General features: G+C 52.4%; 1 protein-coding gene across 1 annotated transcript; it reads left to right on the top strand.

The window, feature by feature from the left end:
• Window positions 1-849: 849 nt before the first annotated feature.
• On the top strand, window positions 850-26662 carry LOC144490687 (girdin-like; the record flags this gene model as incomplete). The annotated part of the gene is made up of 11 exons (XM_078208389.1): window positions 850-930; window positions 4873-5013; window positions 5959-6125; window positions 7011-7092; window positions 8741-8899; window positions 10344-10490; window positions 13659-13803; window positions 14677-14852; window positions 15546-15683; window positions 16718-17782; window positions 26544-26662. Coding segments are annotated over exons 2-11 (2318 nt in total), but the record flags the coding sequence as incomplete, so codon positions are not given.
• Window positions 26663-27739: the final 1077 nt, after the last annotated feature.

The raw sequence follows: 27739 nt of genomic DNA, 5'->3' as shown, positions 1-27739 counted from the left end.
CAGCTAACCCACAAATCTTTGGACACTAAGGGGCAATTTAACATGGCCAATCCACCTAACCTACACATCTTTAGACACTAAGGGACAATTTAGCATGGCCAATCCACCTAACCTACACATCTTTGGACACTAAGGGACAATTTAGCATGGCCAATCCACCTAACCTGCACATGTTTGGACACTAAGGGGCAATTTAGCATGGCCAATCCACCTAACCTACACATCTTTGGACACTAAGGGACAGTTTAGCATGGCCAATCCACCCAACCTGCACATGTTTGGACACTAAGGGGCAATTTAACATGGCCAATCCACCTAACCTGCACATCTTTGGACACTAAGGGGCAATTTAACATGGCCAATCCACCCAACCTGCACATCTTTGGACACTAAGGGACAATTTAGCATGGCCAATCCACCCAACTGCACATCTTTGGACACTAAGGGGCAATTTAGCACGGCCAATGCACCCTAACCAGCATGTTTTCGGACTGTGGGAGGAAACCGCAGCACTCGGAGGAAACCCACGCAGACACGGGGAGAACGTGCAGACTCCACACAGACAGTGACCCAAGTTGGGGATCGAACCCGGGTCCCTGGCGCTGCGAGGCAGCAGTGCCAACCCACCGTGCCACCTGATTCTATGCTATCATTACACACCACTCTGACGTTGGCAGGGGACAGGGGGGGGGGGGGGGGGGGGGAACTCCCATTACCAGAGGCGGGTGCTTGCACCTGGCGAGGTTCCCCCTCGTTCAGTGAGGGTGACGGTGGGCTGGTGGGGGGAGTGGGGAGACATAGACAGGGATCAGGGAGTGCCGCTAATGTGCCTGTCTTCTGTTGCAGTGTGAGAGAAAGGAGGAATTCATCGGGCAGATTCAGACTCTGGATTTAGACACACAAGTGTCTGTCGCCAGTCATATTCAGGAGGTAGGTCAGTCTGGGCTTCCCTTGGGGAGTGCGGCAGTGTGAACGGATGCACTGTCTGTGTGGACGGGGAGGAGACAGCTTCTTTCGAGGCTCTTGTTTCAACGCGGAGGTTAATCCCCTTTACCTCACTTCGTAATCTGGTAAAAGAGTTTGGGAAGATATTAACACTTCTCCATTAACATTTAGACGTTCATTAGGCTAAAGACCTGACACTGGCTTTAAGTGAATAATTTACAAGTTGTTTTATTTAACCAACCAGGAACTTTAACTAAACATAAGAACATAAGAGATAGGATCAGGAGTAGGCCATCTAGCCCCTCGAGCCTGCCCCGCCATTCAATAAGATCATGGCTGATCTGACGTGGATCAGTACCACTTACCCGCCTGATCCCCATAACCCTTAATTCCCTTACCGATCAGGAATCCATCCATCCGCGCTTTAAACATATTCAGCGAGGTAGCCTCCACCACCTCAGTGGGCAGAGGATTCCAGAGATTCACCACCCTCTGGGAGAAGAAGTTCCTCCTCAACTCTGTCTTAAACCGACCCCCCTTTATTTTGAGGCTGTGTCCTCTAGTTTTAACTTCCTTACTAAGTGGAAAGAATCTCTCCGCCTCCACCCTATCCAGCCCCCGCATTATCTTATAAGTCTCCATAAGATCCCCCCTCATCCTTCTAAACTCCAACGAGTACAAACCCAATCTCCTCAGCCTCTCCTCATAATCCAAACCCCTCATCTCCGGTATCAACCTGGTGAACCTTCTCTGCACTCCCTCCAATGCCAATATATCCTTCCTCATATAAGGGGACCAATACTGCACACAGTATTCCAGCTGCGGCCTCACCAATGCCCTGTACAGGTGCATCAAGACATCCCTGCTTTTATATTCTATCCCCCTCGCGATATAGAATCATAGAAACCCTACAGTGCAGAAGGAGGCCATTCGGCCCATCGAGTCTGCACCGACCACAATCCCACCCAGGCCCTACCCCCACATATTTTACCCACTAATCCCTCTAACCTACACATCCCAGGACTCTAAGGGGCAATTTTTAACCTGGCCAATCAACCTAACCCGCACATCTTTGGACTGGGATATAGGCCAACATCCCATTTGCCTTCTTGATTACCTGTTGTACCTGCAGACTGGGCTTTTGCGTCTCATGCACAAGGACCCCCAGGTCCCTTTGCACGGTAGCATGTTTTAATTTGTTTCCATTGAGATAGTAATCCCATTTGTTATTATTTCCTCCAAAGTGTATAACCTCGCATTTATCAACGTTATACTCCATTTGCCATATCCTCGCCCACTCACTCAGCCTGTCCAAATCTCTCTGCAGATCTTCTCCGTCCTCCACACGATTCACTTTTCCAGTCACATTTTTAATTAAAGAATGGTTTGACTGCAATGCTGTTCAAATAAAGTCAAGGATCATTAAGATAACGACCTGACACTCACTGTAAGTGAGTAATGAACAAGTTATCTTATTCAACCAACCAGGAAGTTACTGAACCAGTAACATTTTTAATTAAAGTAAGAAGTCTCACGATACCAGGTTAAAGTCCAACAGGTTTATTTGGAATCACGAGCTTTCGGAGCGCTGCTCCTTCATCAGGGAACTTCCTCTCACCTGAGGAAGGAGCAGCACTCCGAAAACTCGTGATTACAAATAAACCTGTTGGACTTTAACCTGGCGTGGTGAGACTTCTTACTGTGCCCACCGCAGCCTGGCATCTCCACATCATTTTAATTAAAGGATGAGCTCGATTGTAATGCTGTTCAAATAAAGACAAGGATCATTCAGTACCAAAACAGTAATAACAGAATTTTAGTCACTCTCTAAAGTAAAACTATATACAACCAGGTCTGATGGCTTGGAAAAGTTTGGCGTTCTTCTGCGGTTGTCCATTGCCTGATTTGGTACTTTTCGCTGGTTAAATGGCGAGTTCTCTTAAGAGTTAAGAACTAACTGTTTCAGTTGATCTAACTGCCCTTAACTGCTTCAGTTGATCTGGCTCTGGCTCCAGAGATGTTCCTCTGAGATGGCTGTTGCTCTGAACTTTATACTCGTGATGACTTCACACTTTTTGGGACCTTTGTGGTTTGTAATATATATAAATGATTTGGAGGAAAATGTAACTGGATTGATTAGTAAGTTTGCGGACGACACAAAGGTTGGTGGATTTGCAGATAGCGATGAGGACCATCAGAGGATACAGCAGGATATAGATCAGTTGGAGACTTGGGCGGAGAGATGGCAGATGGCGTTTAATCCGGACAAATGTGAGGTAACGCATTTTGGAAGGTCTAATACAGATAGGAAATATACAGTAAATGGCAGAACCCTTAAGAGTTTTTTACAAATAAATTATTTAACCCTTAAAATAGGCAGCGGGATCTGGGTGTACAGGCACACAGGTCACTGAAAGTGGCAATGCAGGTGGAGAAGGTAGTCAAGAAGGCATACGGCATGCTTGCCTTCATCGGCCGGGGCATTGAGTTTAAAAATTGGCAAGTCATGTTGCAGCTTTATAGAACATTAGTTAGGCCGCACTTGGAATATAGTGTTCAATTCTGGTCGCCACACTACCAGAAGGATGTGGAGGCTTTGGAGGGGATACAGAAAAGATTTACCAGGATGTTGCCTGGTATGGAGGGCATTAGCTATGAGGAGAGGTTGGAGAAACTCGGTTTGTTCTCACTGGAACGACGGAGGTTGAAGGGCGACCTGATAGAAGTCTACAAGATTATGAGAGGCATGGACAGAGTGGATAGTCAGAAGCTTTTTCCCCAGGGTGGAAGAGTCAATTACTAGGGGGCATAGGTTTAAGGTGCGAGGGGCAAGGTTTAAAGGAGATGTACGAGGCAGATTTTTTACATAGAGGGTGGTGGGTGCCTGGAACTCGCTGCCGGGGGAGGTAGTGGAAGTGGATACGATAGTGAGTTTTAAGGGGCGTTTTGACAAATGCATGAATAAGATGGGAATAGAGGGATATGGTCCCCGGAAGGGTAGGGGGTTTTAGTTAAGTCGGGCAGCATGGTCGGTGCAGGCTTGGAGGGCCGAAGGGCCTGTTCCTGTGCTGTAATTTTCTTTGTTCTTTGTTATCTGACACCATGATTGGTTTGAGGTTGTTGACAACAGCAATTTCAAATCTGTTGGGTTCTTAATAGCTGATTGTCTAAAGCCTGTTACCAAAGCAACCCCGATGCTTCGAAACAAGTTGTTGCAACTTCGAGTCTGTGTGTACTCTGCATCCAAACACTGGACTCAAATCCAGTTTCATAGAATCATAGAAACACTACAGCACAGAAAGAGGCCATTCGGCCCATCAAGTCTGCACCGACCACAATCCCACCCAGGCCCTACCCCCATACCCCAACATATTTTACCCACTAATCCCTCTAACCTACGCATCTCAGGACACTGAGGGCAATTTCTAGCATGGCCAATCAACCTAACCCGCACATCTTTGGACTGTGGGAGGAAACCGGAGCACCTGGAGGAAACCCACGCAGACACGGGGAGAATGTGCAGACTCCACACAGACAGTGACCCAAGGCCGGGAATCGAACCCAGGTCCCTGGAGCTGTGAAGCAGCAGTGCTAACCACTGTGGTACCGTGCCGCCCCTGTATCTCACACTCATCCTCAAAAGCATGGCCCCTGTCCTTGGTGAACACTGAAGAAAAGTAGGGATCACGCACTCTTTTCTTTCCCGCTAACATTTTTTACAATTCTTTGCAAACAGTCTTTCCATCTTTATAAACTCACCTTCACAACACTTTCAACTCGGGTCATTTGCCAAGGGGGAAAGGGCGACAGGGCAAAAAGGGACTCGCTCCTGGTAGAGTGAGCTGGCCTGGGCACGATGGGCCGAATGGCCTTCTCCTGTGCTGTCCCCGTTCCGTGATTCTAACTTGCGTTCGGCTTGGCTTTTAGATAACGCAGAACCAGCAGAACATGCTGCCTCTTCACTGGCCAGACTTTTCCTCCAGCTCCCGGGAGGAGCTAGAAGTTCTCTTCCACAACATGGCCGAACACCTAAAGGACTTGGTGAACCAGAGAGATGAGAATATGGAGGTAAAGATTCTCTCTCTCTCTTTCTGTCTCTCTCGCGCTGTGTCTCCCATTCTCTTCCCCTCATCCTCCCTCTCTCCCTCCCTGTTTCCCTCATTTATCCTTTTTCTTGCCCTCTTACTCGCTCTTTCCCTCTCACTCCTCTCTTTTTAATTTTACCCCTCCCTCTCTCTCGCTCTTTGCTCACTCCTCTCCCACTGTGTTGAGATGGAAACTCAATCCTCACCCCCCAAATCCATGGCTGGTGCTGGGGGGGCTTTCCCCCTCCCCCCTCCCTCTCATTCACCCAAATCCCCCTCTCTCACGTGATTTCCATCACCCCTCCCTTGGCCATCTTTCCCTCTGTAAACCCTGGCCTGGCTACGCCCAACCCGCTTTGACCCTGGTTGACCCCAGTTGACATCTGGTGGCAGTGGTTGACCCCAGTTGACCCTGGTTGACCCCAGTTGACATCTGTTGGCACTGGTTGACCCCGGTTGATGCCTGTTGGCACTGGCTGACCCTGGTTGACCCCAGTTGACCCTGTTTGACATCTGTTGGCACTGGTTGACCCCAGTTGACCCTGGTTGACATCTGTTGACACTGGTTGACCCCGGTTCACCCCGGTTGACCCCGGCTGATGCCGGTTGACCCTGTTTGACATCTGTAGGCCCTGGTTGACCCCAGTTGACCCTGGTTGACATCTGTTGACACTGGTTGACCCCGGTTGACCCCAGTTGACATTAGTTGACCCCAGTTGACCCTGGTTGACATCTGTTGGCACTGGTTGACCCCGGTTGACCCCGGTTGACCCCAGTTGACCCTGGTTGACATCTGTTGGCACTGGTTGACCCCGGTTGACCCCAGTTGACCCTGGTTGACATCTGTTGCAACTGGTTGACTCCAGTTGACTCCGGTTGACCTCACCAGCTCTGGCCATTCACTCGCAGGTCTTCCTCTCTCCTACAGAGAATGGCGGAGATGATCCAGGAGAAGGATGTTTGGCAATCACAGCACGTGTTTGGCACGGGGAATGGCGAGGGCATGGTCTGTCACAGGGCAGGAGAGAACAGGCAACACCTGACTGTTCAACTGGCCGACTGCAAGTCCAAACTACGCCGACTCCGACAGGAACTGTGAGTATAATAGGCTGAGAGAGGGGGGGGGACAGAGGGGGAGGATGGGGGGGACGGGGGCGGACCGGGGGGGCAGAGGGGGGGGATGGGGGGGACGGAGAAGATAGGCGGGGGGGGGGGGGGGACAGGCGGGGGGGGGGGGGGCGGGGGGAGACAGGCGGGGGGGGGGAAAGGCAGAGGGGAAGGGGGACAGGCAGAGGGGAAGGGGGACAGGCAGAGGGGAAGGGGGACAGGCAGAGGGGAAGGGGGACAGGCAGAGGGGAGGGGGACAGGCAGAGGGGAGGGAGACAGGCAGAGGGGAGGGAGACAGGCAGAGGGGAGGGGGACAGGCAGAGGGGAGGGGGGACAGGCAGAGGGGGAGGGGGACGGGCAGAGGGGAGGGGGACGGGCAGAGGGGAAGGGGGACGGGCAGAGGGGAGGGGGGACGGGCAGAGGGGAAGGGGGACAGGCAGAGGGGAAGGGGGACAGGCAAAGGGGAAGGGGGACAGGCAAAGGGGAGGGGGGACAGGCAGAGGGGAAGGGGGACAGGCAGAGGGGAAGGGGGACAGGCAAAAGGGAGGGGGGACAGGCAGAGGGGAGGGGGGACAGGCAGAGGGGAGGGGGGACAGGCAGAGGGGAGGGGGGACAGGCAGAGGGGAGGGGACAGACAACAGAGAAAGAGGGAGAAAGTGAGAGACACACAGAGACAGATGGGGAGAGAGGGAGAGGCAAGGAGAGGGAGAGGGAGAGATACAGAGGGGGGGAGAGGGAGAGACAGAGGGACAGAGACAGAGAGAGAGAGACAGAGCGAGATGCAGTGTGTCACGGTGTTGGTTGGCGCAGGGCTGTCCCTGTTTGAACTGAAGCCAGGATTGGGAGTTTTAACAATCTGTTTCCTGTGGGCAGTGAGGAGAAGTCTGAAGAATTACAGGACAGCCGACAGGAGCTGGAGGAGCTGCAGGTGGAATGGAAACGGCTGCAGAAACAGGTAGACACGTCCAGGGCTTTGCCCACCAGGCGCTGAGGGTTTATAATCCTGCAGTAACCTCACAACATAACAATTATAATAAAGCCCAGCACAGGAACAGGCCACACGGCCCATCCAGCACATACTGACCTTTCTGCTCCACATGCACCCCTCCTCCCCCATCGCAATATCCTTCTATTCCTCTCTCCCTCGTGTGTTCATCCAGCTTCCCGCACCTCCTTAACTCCCCCCAATATTCACCACAATCACTCCCCCGTGGGAGCGAGTCCCACATTCTCCCCCACTCCCCCGTGGGAGCGAGTCCCACATTCTCCCCCACTCCCCGTGGGAGCGAGTCTCACATTCTCCACCATTCCCCGTGGGAGCGAGTCCCACATTCTCCACCATTCCCCGTGGGACCGAGTCCCACATTCTTCCCACTCCCCGTGGGAGTGAATCCCACATTCTCCCCCACTCCCCATGCGAGCCAGCACGGGGTTAGATACAGAGTAAAGCTCCCTCTACACTGTCCCCCATCAAACACTCCCAGGACAGGTACAGCATGGGGTTAGATACAGAGTAAAGCTCCCTCTACACTGTCCCCCATCAAACACTCCCAGGACAGGTACAGCACGGGGTTAGATACAGAGTAAAGCTCCCTCTACACTGTCCCCATCAAACACTCCCAGGACAGATACAGCACGGGGTTAGATACAGAGTAAAGCTCCCTCTACACTGTCCCATCAAACACTCCCAGGACTGGTACAGCATGGTGTTAGATACAGAGTAAAGCTCCCTCTACACTGTCCCCATCAAACACCCCCAGGACAGGTACAGCACGGGGTTAGATACAGAGTAAAGCTCCCTCTACACTGTCCCCCATCAAACACTCCCAGGACAGGTACAGCACGGTGTTAGATACAGAGTAAAGCTGCCTCTACACTGTCCCCATCAAACACTCCCAGGACTGGTACAGCACGGGGTTAGATACAGAGTAAAGCTCCCTCTACACTGTCCCCCATCAAACACTCCCAGGACAGATACAGCACGGGGTTAGATACAGAGTAAAGCTCCCTCTACACTGTCCCCCATCAAACACTCCCAGGACTGGTACAGCATGGTGTTAGATACAGAGTAAAGCTCCCTCTACACTGTCCCCATCAAACACCCCCAGGACAGGTACAGCACGGTGTTAGATACAGAGTAAAGCTGCCTCTACACTGTCCCCATCAAACACTCCCAGGACTGGTACAGCACGGGGTTAGATACAGAGTAAAGCTCCCTCTACACTGTCCCCCATCAAACACTCCCAGGACAGATACAGCACGGGGTTAGATACAGAGTAAAGCTCCCTCTACACTGTCCCCCATCAAACACTCCCAGGACTGGTACAGCATGGTGTTAGATACAGAGTAAAGCTCCCTCTACACTGTCCCCCATCAAACACTCCCAGGACAGGTACAGCACGGTGTTAGATACAGAGTAAAGCTGCCTCTACACTGTCCCCATCAAACACTCCCAGGACTGGTACAGCACGGGGTTAGATACAGAGTAAAGCTCCCTCTACACTGTCCCCCATCAAACACTCCCAGGACAGGTACAGCACAGGGTTAGGTACAGAGTAAAGCTCCCTCTACATTCCCTGAGTTGTCCTGTTCCTCTGCCTCAGAACCGGGAGTTGGTGTTGGAGAACCGTGCCGTTAGAACGTACCGCGATGAGGTTGACGTGTTGCGGGAGAAGGCCACCCGCGTGGACAGGCTCCAGAGTGAGGTCAAGGCCTACAAGGAAAGGCTGAACAGCATCGAGTTCTACCGGGGGAAGGTGGAGGTACGTCTACAAGAGGAGGGGTACTGGGCGAGGGGGAGGGTACCCAGGGGGAAAATTGTGGTTGGGGCGGGGGAGTTGGCGGGTAAAGCGAGTGCTTATTTTTTACCCCACAAATCCCGTAACCGGGTCCAAAGCTGGAGGGTCAGACAGGCCTGCAACTCCCTCTCCAATCCCTCAGCTAATTCTGTCCAATTGGGAAGATACAATTGATCTCAGTACCATTGGGAATGCAGTTGGAGTGAGGAAGGGGTGCCCATAAAGATTGGGCGGCATGGTGGCGCAGTGGACTTGCACTGCTGCCTCACAGCGCCAGGGACCCGGGTTCGATTCCCGGCTTGGGTCACTGTCTGTGCGGAGTCTGCACGTTCTCCCCGTGTCTGTGTGGGTTTCCTCCGGGTGCTCCGGTTTCCTCCCACAGTCCGAAAGATGTGCGGGTTAGGTGGATTGGCCATGCTAAATTGCCCCATAGTGTCCAAAGATGTGTAGGTTAGGTGGATTGGCCATGCTAAATTGCCCTTTAGTGTCCAAAGATGTGCAGGTTAGGTGGATTGGCCATGCTAAATTGCCCCTTAGTGTCCAAAGATGTACGGGGGTTAGGTGGATTGGCCGTGCTAAATTGCCCCTCCGTGTCCAAAGATGTACGGGGGTTAGGTGGATTGGCAATGCTAAATTGCCCTTTAGTGTCCAAAGATGTGCAGGTTAGGTGGATTGGCCATGCTAAATTGCCCCTTAGTGTCCAAAGATGTACGGGGGTTAGGTGGATTGGCCATGCTAAATTGCCCCTCAGTGTCCAAAGATGTACGGGGGTTAGGTAGATTGGCCATGCTAAATTGCCCCTTCGTGTCCAAAGATGTGTAGGTTGGGAGGATTGGCCATGCTAAATTGCCCCTTAGTGTCCAAAGATGTGCGGGTTAGGTGGATTGACCATGCTAAATTGCCCCTTAGTGTCCAATGATGTGCAGGTTAGGTGGATTGGCCGTGCTAAATTGCCCCTTAGTGTCCAAAGATGTGCGGGTTAGGTGGATTGGCCATGCTAAATTGCCCCTTAGTGTCCAATGATGTGCAGGTTAGGTGGATTGGCCGTGCTAAATTGCCCCTTAGTGTCCAAAGATGTGCGGGTTAGGTGGATTGGCCATGCTAAATTGCCCTTTCGTGTCAGGGAGACTAGCTGGGATAAATACATGGGGGTAGGGTGGGATTGTGGTTGGTGCAGACTCGATGGGCCGAATAGCCTCCCTCTGCACTGCAGGGATTCTATGATTCTTTTCCCGTTGACTTTCTGTAATGTTAATTTTAAGACCTGTTCAACAACAGTAGCAGTGCTGCCTACGCCTATTCTGAGGAATGAATGGACCTGACAGGGCCAATACCCCTGTTTTGTTTCTCTTTTTTTGCCCCTCGGTGTAATGGGATGGGGTTTTGCCCCTCCGCCCGCCTGGTGCAGGAGGAGCGAGAGTACAGCCGGGCGCTGCTGGAGACCAAGGCCATGCTGGAGGAGCAGCTGGGGGCTGCCCGCGCTCGCTGTGACAAACTGCATGAGCTGGAGAAGGAGAACCTGGTGCTCCGAGCCGGCCTCCAGGACCTCGAGATGGTAAGCGAGAGGAGGAGGGAGCGGGGAGGGAGCGGGGAGGGAGGGAGGAGGAGGAGGGAGTGGAGAGGGAGGGAGGGGGGAGGTAGGGAGGATGGGGAGGGATGGAGGTAGGGTGGGGGGAGGGAGGGGGGAGGTACGGAGGGAGGGAGGAGGAGGAGGGAGTGGAGAGGGAAGGAGGGGGGAGGTAGGGAGGACGGAGAGGGATGGAGGAGGGAAGGAGGTGGGGGGAGGGAGGGTGGGAGGGGGGAGGGAGGACGGAGGGAGGATCTGCCGATCGAGGCAGAGGAGGGCTGCGGAGGGGGAGGGGGGACAGAAATAGAAGGAGAGTTTCATCTCGAACGCGGCCGTCCGCTGCAAACCTTGGTAAGCTTTTGCAGAAAATACGGACACATGGGATTGAGGGTGATTTAGTGGTTTGGATCAGGAATTGGCTAGCTGTAAGAAAACAAAGGGTGGTGGTTGATGGGAAATATTCATCCTGGAGTTCAGTTACTAGTGGTGTACCCGCAAGGATCTGTTTTGGGGCCACTGCTGTTTGTCATTTTTATTAATGACCTGGATGAGGGTGTGGAAGGATGGGTTAGTAAATTTGCGGATGACACTAAAGTCGGTGGAGTTGTGGACAGTGCGGAGGGAAGTGGCAGGTTACAGAGGGACATAGATAAGCTGCAGAGCTGGGCTGAGAGGTGGCAAATGGAGTTAAATGCGGAAAAGTGTGAGGTGATTCACTTTGGAAGGAGTAACAGGAATACAGAGTACTGGGCTAATGGTAAGATACTTGGCAGTGTGGATGAACAGAGGGATCTGGGTGTCCATGTGCATAGATCCCTGAAAGTTGGCACCCAGGTTGATAGGGTTGTTAAGAAGGCTTACGGTGTGTTAGCTTTTATTGGTAGAGGGAATGAGTTTCGGAGCCAGGAGGTCATGCTGCAACTGTACAAAACTCTGGTGCGGCCGCACTTGGAGTATTGCGTACAGTTCTGGTCGCCGCATTATAGGAAGGATGTGGAAGTGTTGGAAAGGGTGCAGAGGAGATTTAGAACAAAGAACAAAGAACAAAGAACAGTACAGCACAGGAAACAGGCCCTTCGGCCCTCCAAGCCTGTGCTGCTCCTTGGTCCAACTAGACCAATCGTTTGTATCCCTCCATTCCCAGGCTGCTCATGTGACTATCCAGGTAAGTCTTAAACGATGTCAGCGTGCCTGCCTCCACCACCCTACTTGGCAGCGCATTCCAGGCCCCCACCACCCTCTGTGTAAAAAACATCCCTCTGATATCTGAGTTATACTTCGCTCCTCTCACCTTGAGCCCGTGACCCCTCGTGATCGTCACCTCCGACCTGGGAAAAAGCTTCCCACTGTTCACCCTATCTATACCCTTCATAATCTTGTACACCTCTATTAGATCTCCCCTCATTCTCCGTCTTTCCAAGGAGAACAACCCCAGTCTACCCAATCTCTCCTCATAGCTAAGACCCTCCATACCAGGACGTTGCCTGGTATGGTGGGAAAATCGTATGAGGAAAGGCTGAGGGGCTTGAGGTTGTTTTCGTTAGAGAGAAGAAGGTTAAGAGGTGACTTAATAGAGGCATACAAGATGATCAGAGGATTAGATAGGGTGGATAGTGAGAGCCCTTTTCCTCGGATGGTGTTGGCTAGCACGAGGGGACATAGCTTTAAATTGAGGGGTGAGAGATGTAGGACAGATGTCAGAGGTAGGTTCTTCACTCAGAGAGTAGTAAGGGCGTGGAATGCCCTGCCTGCAGCAGTAGTGGACTCGTCAACATTAAGAGCATTCAAATGGTCATTGGATAAACATATGGATGATATTGGAATAGTGTAGGTTAGAGGGGCTTTAGATTGGTTCCACTGGTCGGCGCAACATTGAGGGCTGAAGGGCCTGGACTGCGCTGTAATGTTCTATGTTCTATGAGACGGAGGTGTCAATAATGCCAGTCTCACTGGGGGGAAGGTGTTGCAGATGGTGTGAACTCCACGCTGACACAAGCCAAACTCTCTGTTTAACCTTATCTATTAGGGGCGGCACAGTGGTTAGCACTGCTGCCTCACAGCGCCAGGGACCTGGGTTCGATCCCCGGCTCGGGTCACTGTCTGCGTGAAGTTTACACGTTCTCCCCGTGTCTGCGTGGGTTTCCTCCGGGTGCTCCGGTTTCCTCCCACAGTCCGAAAGATGTGCAGGTTAGGTGGATTGGCCGTGCTAAATTGCCCCTTAGTGTCCAAAGATGTGCGGGTTAGGTGGATTGGCCATGCTAAATTGCCCCTTAGTGTCCAAAGATGTGCGGGTTAGGTGGATTGGCCGTGCTAAATTGCCCCTTAGTGTCCAAAGATGTGTAGGTTGGGTGGATTGGCTATGCTAAATTGCCCCTTAGTGTCCAAAGATGTGCGGGTTAGGTGGATTGGCCATGCTAAATTGCCCCTTAGTGTCCAAAGATGTGCGGGTTAGGTGGATTGGCCATGCTAAATTGCCCCTTAGTGTCCAAAGATGTGCGGGTTAGGTGGATTGGCCATGCTAAATTGACCCGAGTATCAGGGGATTAGCAGGGTAAATGTGTGGGGTTACAAGGAAAGGGCCTGTGTTAGACTGTGCTCGGTACAGACACAATGGGCTGAATGGCCTCTTTCTGCACTGTAGGGGTTCTATGATCACAAGTCGGCTTACATTAACACCGCAATGAAGTTGCTGTGAAAATCCCCCAGTCGCCACACACTCCGGCAACTGTTCGGGTGACACTGAGGGAGAATTTAGCACCCTAACCAGCACGTCTTTCAGACTGTGGGGGGAAACCGGAGGGAACCCACGCAGACACGGGGAGAACGTGCAGACTCCGCACAGACAGTGACCCGAGCCGGGAATCGAACCCGGGTCCCTGGCGCTGTGAGGCAGCAGCGCTGACCCGCTGTGCCACCCTGCTGCTCCTCTGGTAGCCACAGTATTTATATGGCTGGGTGCAGTTCACTGTATGGTCAGGAGAATGTGCAAGTTAACGTTTATTTATTAGTGTCACGAGTCGGCTTACATTAACACCGCAATGAAGTTACTGTGAAAATCTGCTGTCAAAGTGTGAATTGAGGATTTGGGGGAATGAACCTCCAACACGTTTAGTTTTTTTTGACCTGATTTTAGTTGAAGAGTGTTCTCCTTCTCAGGAACGAAATACCGATCGACAAAGAATTGAAGAACTTCTGGAGGAGAATCTATACCTGGAGATGGAGGTGAAGAAGGATCGGAGCGAATCAACACAGCTCAGCAGCAGAATGGAATCGATCTCGGAGAATATGCCACACTACGAAAGTAAGGGATAAGGCAGAGTTTCCCTCGACACTGTCCCGCCATCACACACTCCCAGGACAGATACAGCACGGGGTTAGATACAGAGTAAAGCTCCCTCTACACTGTCCCCCATCAAACACTCCCAGGACAGGTACAGCACGGGGTTAGATACAGAGTAAAGCTCCCTCTACACTGTCCCCCATCAAACACTCCCAGGACAGGTACAGCACGGGGTTAGATACAGAGTAAAGCTCCCTCTACACTGTCCCCCATCAAACACTCCCAGGACAGGTACAGCACGGGGTTAGATACAGAGTAAAGCTCCCTCTACACTGTCCCCCATCAAACACTCCCAGGACAGGTACAGCACGGGGTTAGATACAGAGTAAAGCTCCCTCTACACTGTCCCCCATCAAACACTCCCAGGACAGGTACAGCACGGGGTTAGATACAGAGTAAAGCTCCCTCTACACTGTCCCCATCAAACACTCCCAGGACAGGTACAGCACGGGGTTAGATACAGAGTAAAGCTCCCTCTACACTGTCCCCCATCAAACACTCCCAGGACAGGTACAGCACGGGGTTAGATACAGAGTAAAGCTCCCTCTACACTGTCCCCCATAAAACACTCCCAGGACAGGTACAGCACGGGGTTAGATACAGAGTAAAGCTCCCTCTACACTGTCCCCCAGCAAACACTCCCAGGACAGGTACAGCACGGGGTTAGATACAGAGTAAAGCTCCCTCTACACTGTCCCCCATCAAACACTCCCAGGACAGGTACAGCACGGGGTTAGATACAGAGTAAAGCACCCTCTACACTGTCTCCCCATCAAACACTCCCAGGACAGGGGCAGTGCACTCTGTGAAGTCACTTTCTGGGGTCTCTTGCAGGGACTGAGAAGCCTCTCAGTTATGAGGTGGATGAAGTGACTTCCAACCAGCTCCTGACACTGGAACGGGAGAATCAGGACCTCAGGCGGAAAGAGGACCAATTGCGAGTGGCCAGTGCCGATGCCAGTACCACAATACTTACCCTGGAGAGAGAGAACCAACAACTACAGAAAACAGTAAATACAGGCCCGAAATCCACCCACTCCTCATCTCCCCCACTCATCCTCACAGGGGTACGGGTCCCACACACACTGACTCTCACTGGGGTACGGGTCCCACACACACTGACTCTCACTGGGGTACGGGTCCCACACACACACTGACTCTCACTGGGGTACGGGTGCCACACACACTGACTCTCACTGGGGTACGGGTCCCACACACACTGACTCTCACTGGGACACGGGTCCCACACACTGACTCTCACTGGGGTACGGGTTCCACACACACTGACTCTCACTGGGGTACGGGTCCCACACACACTGACTCTCACTGGGGTACGGGTTCCACACACACTGACTCTCACTGGGGTACGGGTCCCACACACACTGACTCTCACTGGGGTACGGGTCCCACACACACTGACTCTCACTGGGGTACGGGTCCCACACACACTGACTCTCACTGGGGTACGGGTCCCACACACACTGACTCTCACTGGGGTACGGGTCTCACGCACACTGACTCTCACTGGGGTACGGGTTCCACACACACTGACTCTCACTGGGGTACGGGTCCCACACACACTGACTCTCACTGGGGTACGGGTCCCACACACACTGACTCTCACTGGGGTACGGGTCCCACACACACTGACTCTCACTGGGGTACGGGTTCCACACACACTGACTCTGTCTGTGTTTGGCCAGGTGGAGAGATTGCGAGCTCAGGTTAATGATGAGACGCAGAGTTTACAGACTGCACAGGGTCTGAGCACCGACCTGATGATGGAGAAAGTCAGAATTGAACGAACGATGCAGTCTCTGAGGGAGAGCAGTGAGCGGGAGGTATAGTAGACACTAAGCGGGCACTACTGGGCATGGAGACCCTCCAGACTGACCCCTGCCACTCCCTGGGTCAGGATTCCATCAGGATTCCCCCACATTCTCCAAGGCTGAGAGTGTGAGACTCTCCGCACACGACCCCTAGCTGTCCATGTGACTGAGGTCAAATCCCCCTCCCGCTCCCTCAGCACTGACCCTCCCACAGTGCGGCGCTCCCTCAGCACTGACCCTCCCACAGTGCGGCGCTCCCTCAGCACTGACCCTCCCACAGTGCGGCGCTCCCTCAGCACTGACCCTCCCACAGTGCGGCGCTCCCTCAGCACTGACCCTCTCACAGTGCGGCACTCCCTCAGCACTGACCCTCCGACAGTGCGGCGCTCCCTCAGCACTGACCCTCTCACAGTGCGCCGCTCCCTCAGCACTGACCCTCCCACAGTGCGGCACTCCCTCAGCACTGACCCTCCCACAGTGCGGCGCTCCCTCAGCACTGACCCTCTCACAGTGCGGCACTCCCTCAGCACTGACCCTCCGACAGTGCGGCGCTCCCTCAGCACTGACCCTCTCACAGTGCGGCGCTCCCTCAGCACTGACCCTCCCACAGTGCGGCGCTCCCTCAGCACTGACCCTCCCACAGTGCGGCGCTCCCTCAGCACTGACCCTCCCACAGTGCGGCACTCCCTCAGCACTGACCCTCCCACAGTGCGGCACTCCCTCAGCACTGACCCTCCCACAGTGCGGCGCTCCCTCAGCACTGACCCTCCCAATGTGCGGCGCTCCCTCAGCACTGACCCTCCCACAGTGCGGCACTCCCTCAGTACTGACCCTCCCACAGTGCGGCACTCCCTCAGCACTGACCCTCCCACAGTGCGGCACTCCCTCAGCACTGACCCTCCCACAGTGCGGCGCTCCCTCAGCACTGACCCTCCCACAGTGCGGCACTCCCTCAGCACTGACCGTCCAACAGCGCAGCGATCCCTCGGCGCTGACCCTCCGCAAGACGGTGCTGCCCCTTTGACCAAAACGCTTCTCTGCCGCAGGTTCAGGAGCTGAAGCAGGAGAACGAGCGCTTGAGGCAGAGCGTGGATGCCCTGAGGCAAAGGTCGCAGGTCGGCGCCGAGGTCCGGGTGAAGGATGTCGAGCGGGAGAACAAGATCCTGCATGAGGCCATGATGGAGGCCTCGCTGAGGCAGAGCTCCCTGGAATCGGAGCGCAGGCAGGCCCTGGTGGAGCTGGAGCTGTGCCGGGAGAGGGCCGACCAGGCCGAGGCTTCAGCGCAGGAACTAGGCCGCGTCGAGGGGCTGAATAAGCAATTGGGGAAGCAACTCCTGGAGTTGGAGATGAGCCTTGGGAGGCTGCCATCGCTGGAGGAGAAGGCGTCAGACCTGGAGGCCGAAAACCGCAGGCTCCGGAGCAGCCTGGATGGCCTTGCGGGCGCCCGGGCCCAACTGGAGGCCTCAGAGGCGGAGAGAAGCCACTTGGAGCAGGAAAACCGTCACCTGAGAGAGGTGGTGGAGATCCAGGAGATGGACAGGGCCCTGAATAGCCAATTGGAGTCGGAAAACAAGGAGATGGCGAAGGAGAGGGACCAGCTTCGCCGGACGGTCAACCAGCTAAAAGCCTCCGTCAAGAGGGCCGAGGAGTTGGCTGCCGGGCACCAGGGCCTTCAGGCGGAAAGCCAGAGGCTGAGCCGGAGCCTGGAGAACTCCCGGAGACGGGTATCGGAGCTGGAGGCCGAGGCGGAGGAGCTGGAAGCTGAGGCCCAGGGTCGGCAGCAGGAACTGGAGGAGCAGAGGTCGGCTACAGGCCTACTGGAGCAGGCCCGGGCGGGCCTGGAGCAGGAGCTGGAGCAGGCCCAGCGGGAGACGAGGCAGCTGGGAAAGGAGAACCGGCGGCTGAGGCAACAGGCCCAGGCCCGCGACACCTTGCTGGACGAGCACCACCTCAAGGTGGCCAACCTGGAGCAGGAAAACCGCAGGCTGCAACTGCTGGAGGCCCAGAAGGCCGGCGAGGCACAGGACAAGCTGAGGGAGGCGGAGAGGGAGAATGCAGAGCTCCTCCAGCGGCTGGCCCTCGAGAAGCAGGAATCAGCCAGCCTCCGCGAAGTGAGTGCCTCAAAAATACTCAAGGGAGACGAAGCGGAGGGGTTAGACTCCCCCTAACCCCCACATGTTCTCCCCGTGTCAGTGTGGGTTTCCTCTGGGTGCTCCGGTTTCTCCCTCACTCCAAAGATGTGTAGGTTAGGTGGATTGGCCATGCCAAATTGCCCCTTAGTTCCAAAGATGTGCAGGTTAGGTGGATTGGCCATGCTAAATTGCCCCTTAGAGTCCAAAGATGTGTAGGTTAGGTGGATTGGCCATGCTAAATTGCCCCTTAGTGTCCAAAGATGCGTAGGTTAGGTGGATTGGCCATGCTAAATTGCCCCTTAGAGTCCAAAGATGTGTAGGTTAGGTGGATTGGCCATGCTATCTTGCCCCTTAGTGTCCAAAGATGCGTAGGTTAGGTGGATTGGCCATGCTAAATTGCCCCTTAGTGTCCAAAGATGCGTAGGTTAGGTGGATTGGCCATGCTAAATTGCCCCTTAGTGTCCAAAGATGCGTAGGTTCGGTGGATTGGCCATGCTAAATTGCCCCTCAGTGTCCAAAGATGCGTAGGTTAGGTGGATTGGCCATGCTAAATTGCCCCTTAGTGTCCAAAGATGCGTAGGTTAGGTGGATTGGCCATGCTAAATTGCCCCTTAGTATCCAAAGATGTGTAGATTAGGTGGATTGGCCATGCTAAATTGTCCCTTAGAGTCCAAAGATGTGTAGATTAGGTGGATTGGCCATGCTAAATTGCCCCTTAGTGTCCAAAGATGTGTAGATTAGGTGGATTGGCCATGCTAAATTGTCCCTTAGAGTCCAAAGATGTGTAGATTAGGTGGATTGGCCATGCTAAATTGTCCCTTAGAGTCCAAAGATGTGTAGATTAGGTGGATTGGCCATGCTAAATTGTCCCTTAGAGTCCAAAGATGTGTAGATTAGGTGGATTGGCCATGCTAAATTGTCCCTTAGAGTCCAAAGATGTGTAGATTAGGTGGATTGGCCATGCTAAATTGTCCCTTAGAGTCCAAAGATGTGTAGATTAGGTGGATTGGCCATGCTAAATTGTCCCTTAGAGTCCAAAGATGTGTAGATTAGGTGGATTGGCCATGCTAAATTGTCCCTTAGAGTCCAAAGATGTGTAGATTAGGTGGATTGGCCATGCTAAATTGTCCCTTAGAGTCCAAAGATGTGCGGGTTAGGTGGATTGGCCATGCTAAATTGCCCCTTAGTGTCCAAAGATGTGTAGGTTAGGTGGATTGGCCATGCTAAATTGCCCCTTAGTGTCCAAAAATGTGTAGATTAGGTGGATTGGCCATGCTAAATTGCCCCTTAGTGTCCAAAGATGTATAGGTTAGGAGGATTGGCCATGTTAAATTCTTCCTCAGTATACCCTTCCACAGTAACTTCATTGCATTGTTAATGTAAGCCTAACAAAGAACAATACAGCACAGGAACAGGCCCTTCGGCCCTCCAAGCCCGCGCCGCTCCCCGGTCCAGGATTGAATCCTGAATCCAAGATCCCCGCCCAATTTTCCAGCCTATCTACATACCAATATCCTATCCTCCGAGCTGTCCCTCACAGCTACGATGCTTTGTTCATTACAACCTATTAACTCACCCCCACCCCCCCATTCCAGACCATGTGATCTCCAGGGAGAGGCGAAAACCCAGAGTGAAAAACCCCAGGGCCAATATGGGGAAAAAAAAATCTGGGAAATTCCTCTCCGACCCCCTGTGGCGATCGAAACGAGTCCAGGAGATCACAATGGCCCTGATCGGAAAATGCTTCCCAACCCTAGTCATTTCCACTTCCACGAACACCATATGAATTCCCTGCCCCCGAGACAGGTTCCCAACTATCCGCAGTCTCGCTCTGTACTGGCACCAGCAAGATGATCATAGAATGAAGCCTTGAAACGAGAAACAAGGAACAATTAGCCCGCGCCGCTCCCTGGTCCAAACTAGACCACTCTTTTGTATCCCTCCATTCCCACTCCATTCATATAGCTGTCTAGATAAGTCTTAAATGTTCCCTACTTGCGACACTAATAAATAAATGGTCAAAGAAGCTATCTTTGTCCTGCCAACTAAAGTTCTTGCCTCATGCCAAACCCATAAACCATCCGGATAAACGAGGATTTCCCGCCACCCCCTCGCTCTGCCAACTACGGCCCCCACACCAATCCGATATATACTGCCCGAATCCACCCCACACCGTCCCACCCACCACAACATCAAACTCCCACAGATAAAATGTCACCCCATCCCACCAGCTCTGGGAGCCCCCTCACCCCACCCATCCGAACAGACCCACACAGGAGGCAAAACGCCAAGACAAGGGGCGGCACTGTAGCACAGCGGGTTAGCGCTGCTGCTTCACAGCTCCAGGGACCTGGGTTCGATTCCCGGCTCGGGTCACTGTCTGTGTGGAGATTGCACATTCTCCTCGTGTCTGCGTGGGTTTCCTCCGGGTGCTCCGGTTTCCTCCCACAGTCCAAAGATGTGCGGGTTAGGTTGATTGGCCATGCTAAAAATTGCCCCTTAGAGTCCTGAGATGCGTAGGTTAGAGGGATTAGTGGGTAAAATATGTTGGGGTGTGAGAGTCGGGCCTGGGTGGGATTGTGGTCGGTGCAGACTCGATGGGCCGAATGGCCTCTTTCTGTACTGTAGGGTTTCTATGATTTCTATGACATGGGAAGACAACAAACCACCTTTCAACCCACAACCTACCCACCAACATCCCTATCAGGAAACCCCCAGGACTTTTCCACCTTTCCCCCGCCCCCCCACCGTAGCCCACCTACTATCCCCCCACCCCCTGAATCTAACTCAGCAACAGACACAAAGTCACCCCAACCTGGAAATTCCCCACAAAAAACTCTCCAACGCACACACCCACCTTGACATCTAAGAAACTATAAAAAGGTTGTGAATGTAGCCCAGTCCCATCGTGCAAACCAGCCTCCCATCCATTGACTCTGTCTACACTTCCCGCTGCCTCGGGGAAAAGCAGCCAGCATAATTAAGGACCCCCCCCCCCACGCACCCCGGACATTCTCTCTTCCACCTTCTTCCGTCGGGAAAAAGATACAAAAGTCTGAGGTCACGTACCGACCGACTCAAGAACAGCTTCTTCCCTGCTGCCGTCAGACTTTTGAATGGACCTACCTCGCACTAAGCTGATCTTTCTCTACACCCTAGCTGTGACTGTAACATTACATTCTGCACTCTCTCCTTTCCTTCTCTATGAACGGTATGCTTTGTCTGTATAGCGTGCACGAAGCAATACTTTCACTGTATCCCAATACATGTGACAATAATAAATCAAATCAAATCCACCCCAATCCCAGGGACACATAAACCCCCAACCTAGCAGCCCCCTCCTCTTAACACACACCATCTCAACAACCACCTCCCCCCAACCACCTAAAATACAAACAAAACAAGAACAAAGAACAGTACAGCACAGGAAACAGGCCCTTCGGCCCGCCAAGCCTGTGCAGCTCCTTGGTGCAACTAGACCAATCGTTTGTATCCCTCCATTCCCAGACCGCCCATGTGACTATCCAGGTAAGTCTTAAACGATGTCAGCGCGCCTGCCTCCACCACCCTACTTGGCAGCGCATTCCAGGCCCCCACCACCCTCTGTGTAAAAAACATCCCTCGACAGAACAAGACCATCATCTTGTTTTCCTCTCCCCTGCCCCACCCACAACTACCCCTTATTTTCCCCCCCTCACACCGGGGTGCCCCCCATTCACCACCTCACGCAAGAAAAAAACTAACAGGAGTAGTAATAATGTATAAAAGAAAAGGAAAAGTCCCAGGAGGCTCGAAGACAACAAGCCATGAGATAACGGCAAGGCATCACAGGGAGCAACAAGTGTTAGACGTGGGCCGAAAGGAAGGTGGCAGAGTACGACAAAAAGGGGACATATCCTCCCTCTATCCAACCCCAAAATCCTAACCCCCACTTTTCAACAGAGAACGAGACAGGGGTGGAAAAGCAAAGGACCTCTCAACTTAGAAACACGGTAAGAAGTCTCACAACCACCAGGTTAAAGTCCAACAGGTTTATTTGGAACCACGAGCTTTCGGAGCGCTGCTTCCTTCGTCAAGTGAGTGGAGAGGTAGGTTTCACAAACACGGCATATTTAGACAGAGACACAACTGCAAGATAATGGTTGGAATGCGAGTCTTTACAGGTAATCAAGTCTTTACAGGTCCAGATAGAGTGAGTGGAGAGAGGGATAATCACAGGTTAAAGAGATGTGTATTGTCTCCAGCCAGGACAGTTAGTAGGATTTTGCAAGTCCAGGCCAAATGGTGGGGGTTACAGATAGTGTGACATGAACCCAAGATCCCGGTTGAGGCCGTCCTCATGTGTGCGGAACTTGGCTATCAGTTTCTGCTCGGCGAATCTGCGCTGTCGTGTGTCGCGAAGGCCGCCTTGGAGAACGCTTACCCGAAGATCGGAGGCTGAATGCCCGTGACTGCTGAAGTGCTCCCCCACAGGAAGGGTAAGCGATTTCGCAATCCAACCATTATCTTGCAATTGTGTCTCTGTCTATATACGCCGTGTTTGTGAAACCTACCTCTCCGCTCACCTGCTGAAGGAGCAGCGCTCCGAAAGCTCGTGATTCCAAATAAACCTGTTGGACTTTAACCTGGTGTTGTGAGACTTCTTACTGTGCCCACCCCAGCCCAACGCCGGCAACTCCACCTCTTAGAATATAGACACATAGAAACTAGAAGCAGGAGGAGGCCATTTGGCCCTTCGAGCCTGCTCCCCCATTCATTTTGATCATGGCTGATCATCAAATTCAATATCCTGATTCCCCCCCATATCCCTCGATCCCTTTAGCCCCGAGAGCGATAACTAATTTCTTCCTGAAATCACGCAAGGTTTTGGCCTCAACTACTTTCTGTGGGAATGAATTCCGCCGCTCTCTGGGTGAAGAAATTTCTCCTCACCTCCGTCCTAAAAGATTTACCCCCTTATCCTCAAACTAGGAGGGACGTGGAAATGATTGAAAGGGTGCAGAGAAGATTGACAAGGACGTTGCCTGGATTGAGTGGCATGCCTTATGAGGATAGACTGAGGGAGCTCGGTCTTTTCTCCTTGGAGAGACGAAGGATGAGAGGTGACCTGATAGAGGTGTACAAGATGTTGAGAGGTATAGATCGGGTGGATTCTCGGAGGCTTTTTCCCAGGGCTGAAGTGGCTGCTACGAGAGGACACAGGTTTAAGGTGCTGGGGAGTAGGTACAGAGGAGATGTCAGGGGTAAATTTTTCACAGAGGGTGGTGGGTGAGTGGAATCGGCTGCCGTCAGCGGTGGTGGAGGCGAACTCGATAGGGTCTCTTAAGAGACTTCTGGATGAGTACATGGGACTTAATAGGATTGAGGGTTATAGGTAAGCCTATATATAAGCCTAGGTAGGTAGGGACATGACCAGCGCAACTTGTGGGCCAAAGGGCCTGTTTGTGCTGTATTTTTTCTATGTTCTATGACCCCCTAGTTCTGGACTCCCCCCACCATCGGGAACATTCTTTCTGAATCTACCCTGTCTAACCCTGTTAGAATTTTATAAGTTTCTATGAGATCCCCTCTCACTCTTCTAAACTCCAGTGAACATAATCCTCACCGACTTAGTCTCTCCTCATATGACAGACCTGCCATCCCAGGAATCAGCCTGGTAAACCTTCGCTGCGCTCCCTCTATAGCAAGGACATCCTTCCTCAGATAAGGAGACCAAAACCGCACCCAATACTCCAGGTGTGGGGTTAAAGGCTTAAGACAGCTTTTGTAGACGGCATAGGTGATAGCACACCTTGGATTTGATTTATTATTGTCACAGATAATACGATAAGATATAGGAGCAGAAGTAGGCCATTCGGCCCATCGAGTCTGCTCCACCACGACCGATAAGTTTCTCAACCCCATTCTCCCGCCTTTTCCCCGTAACCTTTGATCCCCTCACCGATCGAGAACCTACAAAGGGTCGTGAACGAAGCCCAGTCCATCAGGCAAACCAGCCTCCCATCCATTGACTCTGTCTATGTGAGGTCATCCATTTTGGTAGGAATAACAGCAAAATGGACTATTATTTAAATGGTAAAAAATTGCAGCATGCTGCTGTGCAGAGGGACCCGGGCGTCCTTGTGCAGGAATCTCAAGGAGTTGGTTTGCAGGTGCAGCAGGTAATTAAGAAGGCAAATGGAATTTTGTCCTTCATTGCGAGAGGGATGGAGTTTAAAAACAGCGAGGTTATGTTGCAGCTGTATAAGGTGCTGGTGAGGCCACACCTGGAGTACTGTGTACAGTTTTACATAGAAACATAGAAAACTACAGCACAAAACAGGCCCTTCGGCCCCACAAGTTGTGCCGAACATATCCCTACCTTCTAGGCCTACCTATAACCCTCCATCCTATTAAGTCCCATGTACTCATCCAGGAGTCTCTTAAAAGTCCCTATTGAGTTTGCCTCCACCACCACTGACGGCAGCCGATTCCACTCGCCCACCACCCTCTGTGTGAAAAACTTCCCCCTAACATTTCCCCTGTACCTACCCCCCAGCACCTTAAACCTGTGTCCTCTCGTAGCAGCCATTTCCACCCTGGGAAAAAGCCTCTGAGAGTCCACCCGATCTATGCCTCTCAACATCTTATATACCTCTATTAGGTCTCCTCTCATCCTACGTCTCTCCAAGGAGAAAAGACCGAGCTCCCTCAGCCTATCCTCATAAGGCATGCCACTCAATCCAGGCAACATCCTTGTAAATCTCCTCTGCACCCTTTCAATCTTTTCCACATCCTTCCTGTAATGAGGCAACCAGAACTGAGCACAGTACTCCAAGTGGGGTCTGACGAGGGTCTTATATAGCTGCATCATTATCCCCGGACTCCTAAACTCAATCCCTCGATTGATAAAGGCCAGCACACCATACGCCTTCTTAACCACCTCCTCCACCTGTGGGGCCGATTTTAGTCTCCTTACTTGAGAAAGGATATACTGGCACTGGAGGGGGTGCAGAGGAGATTCACTCGGTTGATTCCGGAGTTGAGAGGGCTGGCTTATGAGGAGAGACTGACTAGACTGGGGCTGTACTCATTGGAATTCAGAAGAATGAGGGGAGATCTTATAGAAACATATAAGATTATGAAGGGCATAGGTAAGATAGAAGCAGGGAAGTTGTTTCCACTGGCGGGTGAAACTAGAACTAGGGGGCATGGCCTCAAAATAAGGGGAAGCAGATTTAGGACTGAGTTGAGGAGGAACTTCTTCACACAAAGGGTTATGAATCTGTGGAATTCCCTGCCCAGTGAAGCAGTTGAGGCTACCTCATTGAATGTTTTTAAGGCAAGGATAGATAGATTTTTGAACAGTAAAGGAATTAAGGGTTATGGTGAGCGGGCGGGTAAGTGGAGCTGAGTCCACGAAGAGACCAGCCATGATCTTATTGAATGGCGGAGCAGGCTCGAGGGGCCTGATGGCCTACTCCTGCTCCTAGTTCTTATGTTCTTATGTCTACACTTCCCGCTGCCAAAGCAGCCGGCATAATCAAGGACCCCACGCACCCCGGACATTCTCTCTTCCATTATCTTCCATCGGGAAAAAGATACTACAATCCTCTGGTCACAGTCTGAGGATTCGGGGTAGACCATTTAGGACGGAGGTGAGGAGACATTTCTTCACCCGGTGAGCCTGTGGAATTCATTCCCACAGGAAGTAGTTGATGCCAAAACATTGAATGTATTCAAGAGGCGGCTGGATATAGCACTCGGGGTGAACGGGGTCAAAGGTTACGGGGAGGAAGCAGGATTAGGCTATTGAGTTGGATGATCAGCCATGATTATGACGAATAGCAGAGCAGGATCGAAGGGCTGAATGGCCTCCTCCTGCTGCTATCTTCTACGTTTCTTTATAAAAGTCTGAGGTCACGTACCGACCGACTCAAGAACAGCTTCTTCCCTGCTGCCGTCAGACTTTTGAATGGACTTTCCTCGCATTAAGTTGATCTTTCTCTACACCCTAGCTATGACTGTAACCCTACATTCTGCACCCTCTCCTTTCCTTCCCCCGCTATGGGAATCGAACCCGGGTCCCTGGTGCTATGAGGCAGTCGTGCCATCCACTGTGCCACAGAACCATAGGTAGGTCAGGTCAGCTGTTTCACGCGTGTGGGTACAGACTCGATGGGCCGAAGGGCCTCCTCAGCACTGTGTGATTCGATGGCAGTCAAGATTGGGAGTGGGAGAGGTCTCAGGGTAAGGGGGGTCGGCCATTTTGGATTCAGATGAGGAGAGATTCTCTTGCCTCGGAGGATGGTGAATCTCTGGAATTCTCCATCCCGGAGAGAGCCGTGGAAGCTCGCTCCTGGAGACATATCCGAGGCTGGGTTTGATGGATTTTGGGATGGGGCAGGGAAGTGGAATTGACCTAAATTGGCCCCGATCGTGTTGAGTTGGGGACAGCAGGCTCAAGAGGGGCCGAATGGCCTGCATTTCATCTGCCCTAGCTCCCTCCCAGGGCACAGGTGTTGCCGGGTGGAGCCCCCGTGGCTCAGGGGGCAGCGAACTTGGCAACAGGAGTTAGGCCTGAGGCCTACTATGTTTATGAGTGTTGGGACTGGTGTTGTTGGCAAATGTTTTGTCCTGGGGTGGGGGGTCAGGGGTTCACCCCTTGGGGGCCCCAGATTCGAGTTTGACGATTGCTAACCCCTTCCCCCTACCCCCAGCGAGTGGATGCCCTTTGACCTTTGACCCTTGCCACCCACAGGAGTTGATGAGCGAGAAACTGAGAGTCCAAGAGTTCAGCAACCAACTGGATAACCTGAGCCACAGGCTGGAACGGATGGGGATTGAACAGGGGCAATCCCTGCCCCAAGTACAGGAGAGGTAGGTTACCCGATCCGCACCCCCCCCCTCGGTCGGCCCATCTGTTACGACGCGGACATTGTTCCCCTTTTGAGAAGCCACGTCCAAACCACCAAAGAAGACTTCCTCCCTTCGTAATCTGTTTGGGAAGGTGTTCTTCCTTCATGTTTAGAGATTCCAATTAGCAGAAATATCTGACACTTCCTTTAAGTGAACAATCCTATAGACACACACACCTCAATCCTATAGAGACACACACCTCAACCCTAGAGACACACACCTCAATCCTATAGACACACACACCTCAATCCTATAGACACAAACCTCAATCCTATAGACACACACCTCAATCCTATAGACACACAAACACCTCAATCCTATAGACACACAAACACCTCAATCCTATAGACACACACCTCAATCCTATAGACACACACACCTCAATCCTATTGACACACACACCTCAATCCTATTGACACACACACCTCAATCCTATAGACACACACACCTCAATCCTATAGACACACACACCTCAATCCTATAGACACACACCTCAATGCTATAGACACACATATCTCAATGCTATAGACACACACCTCAATCCTATAGACACACACACCTCAATCCTATAGACACACACCTCAATCCTATAGACACACACCTCAATCCTATAGACACACATCTCAATCCTATAGACACACACCTCAATCCTATAGACACACACCTCAATCCTATAGACACACACACCTCAATCATATAGACACACACACCTCAATCCTATAGACACACACACCTCAATCCTATAGACACACACCTCAATCCTATAGACACACACCTCAATCCTATAGACACGCACCTCAATCCTATAGACACAGACCTCAATCCTATAGATGTACGCACGTTGAGTGTACAGACATATGAACCTCATTTCTATAGACGTATAAATCTCAACACTACACATTTACGGACCTTGATCCTCACACACTCACTGGCCCACCCTCTCTCACTCAGTCACTCTCACTCGCTCACTCGCTCCCTCACTCACTCACTCACTCCCTCAGCATGGCAGCTGAGACGGGAATGGGATCTGGAGTGAGG

Source organism: Mustelus asterias, unplaced genomic scaffold (assembly GCF_964213995.1).
Source record: "Mustelus asterias unplaced genomic scaffold, sMusAst1.hap1.1 HAP1_SCAFFOLD_3614, whole genome shotgun sequence".
NCBI classification, from domain to species: Eukaryota; Metazoa; Chordata; class Chondrichthyes; order Carcharhiniformes; family Triakidae; genus Mustelus; species Mustelus asterias.
The sequence above is the reverse complement of the archived record's forward strand: the minus strand, read 5'-3'. Positions and strand labels throughout refer to the sequence as shown.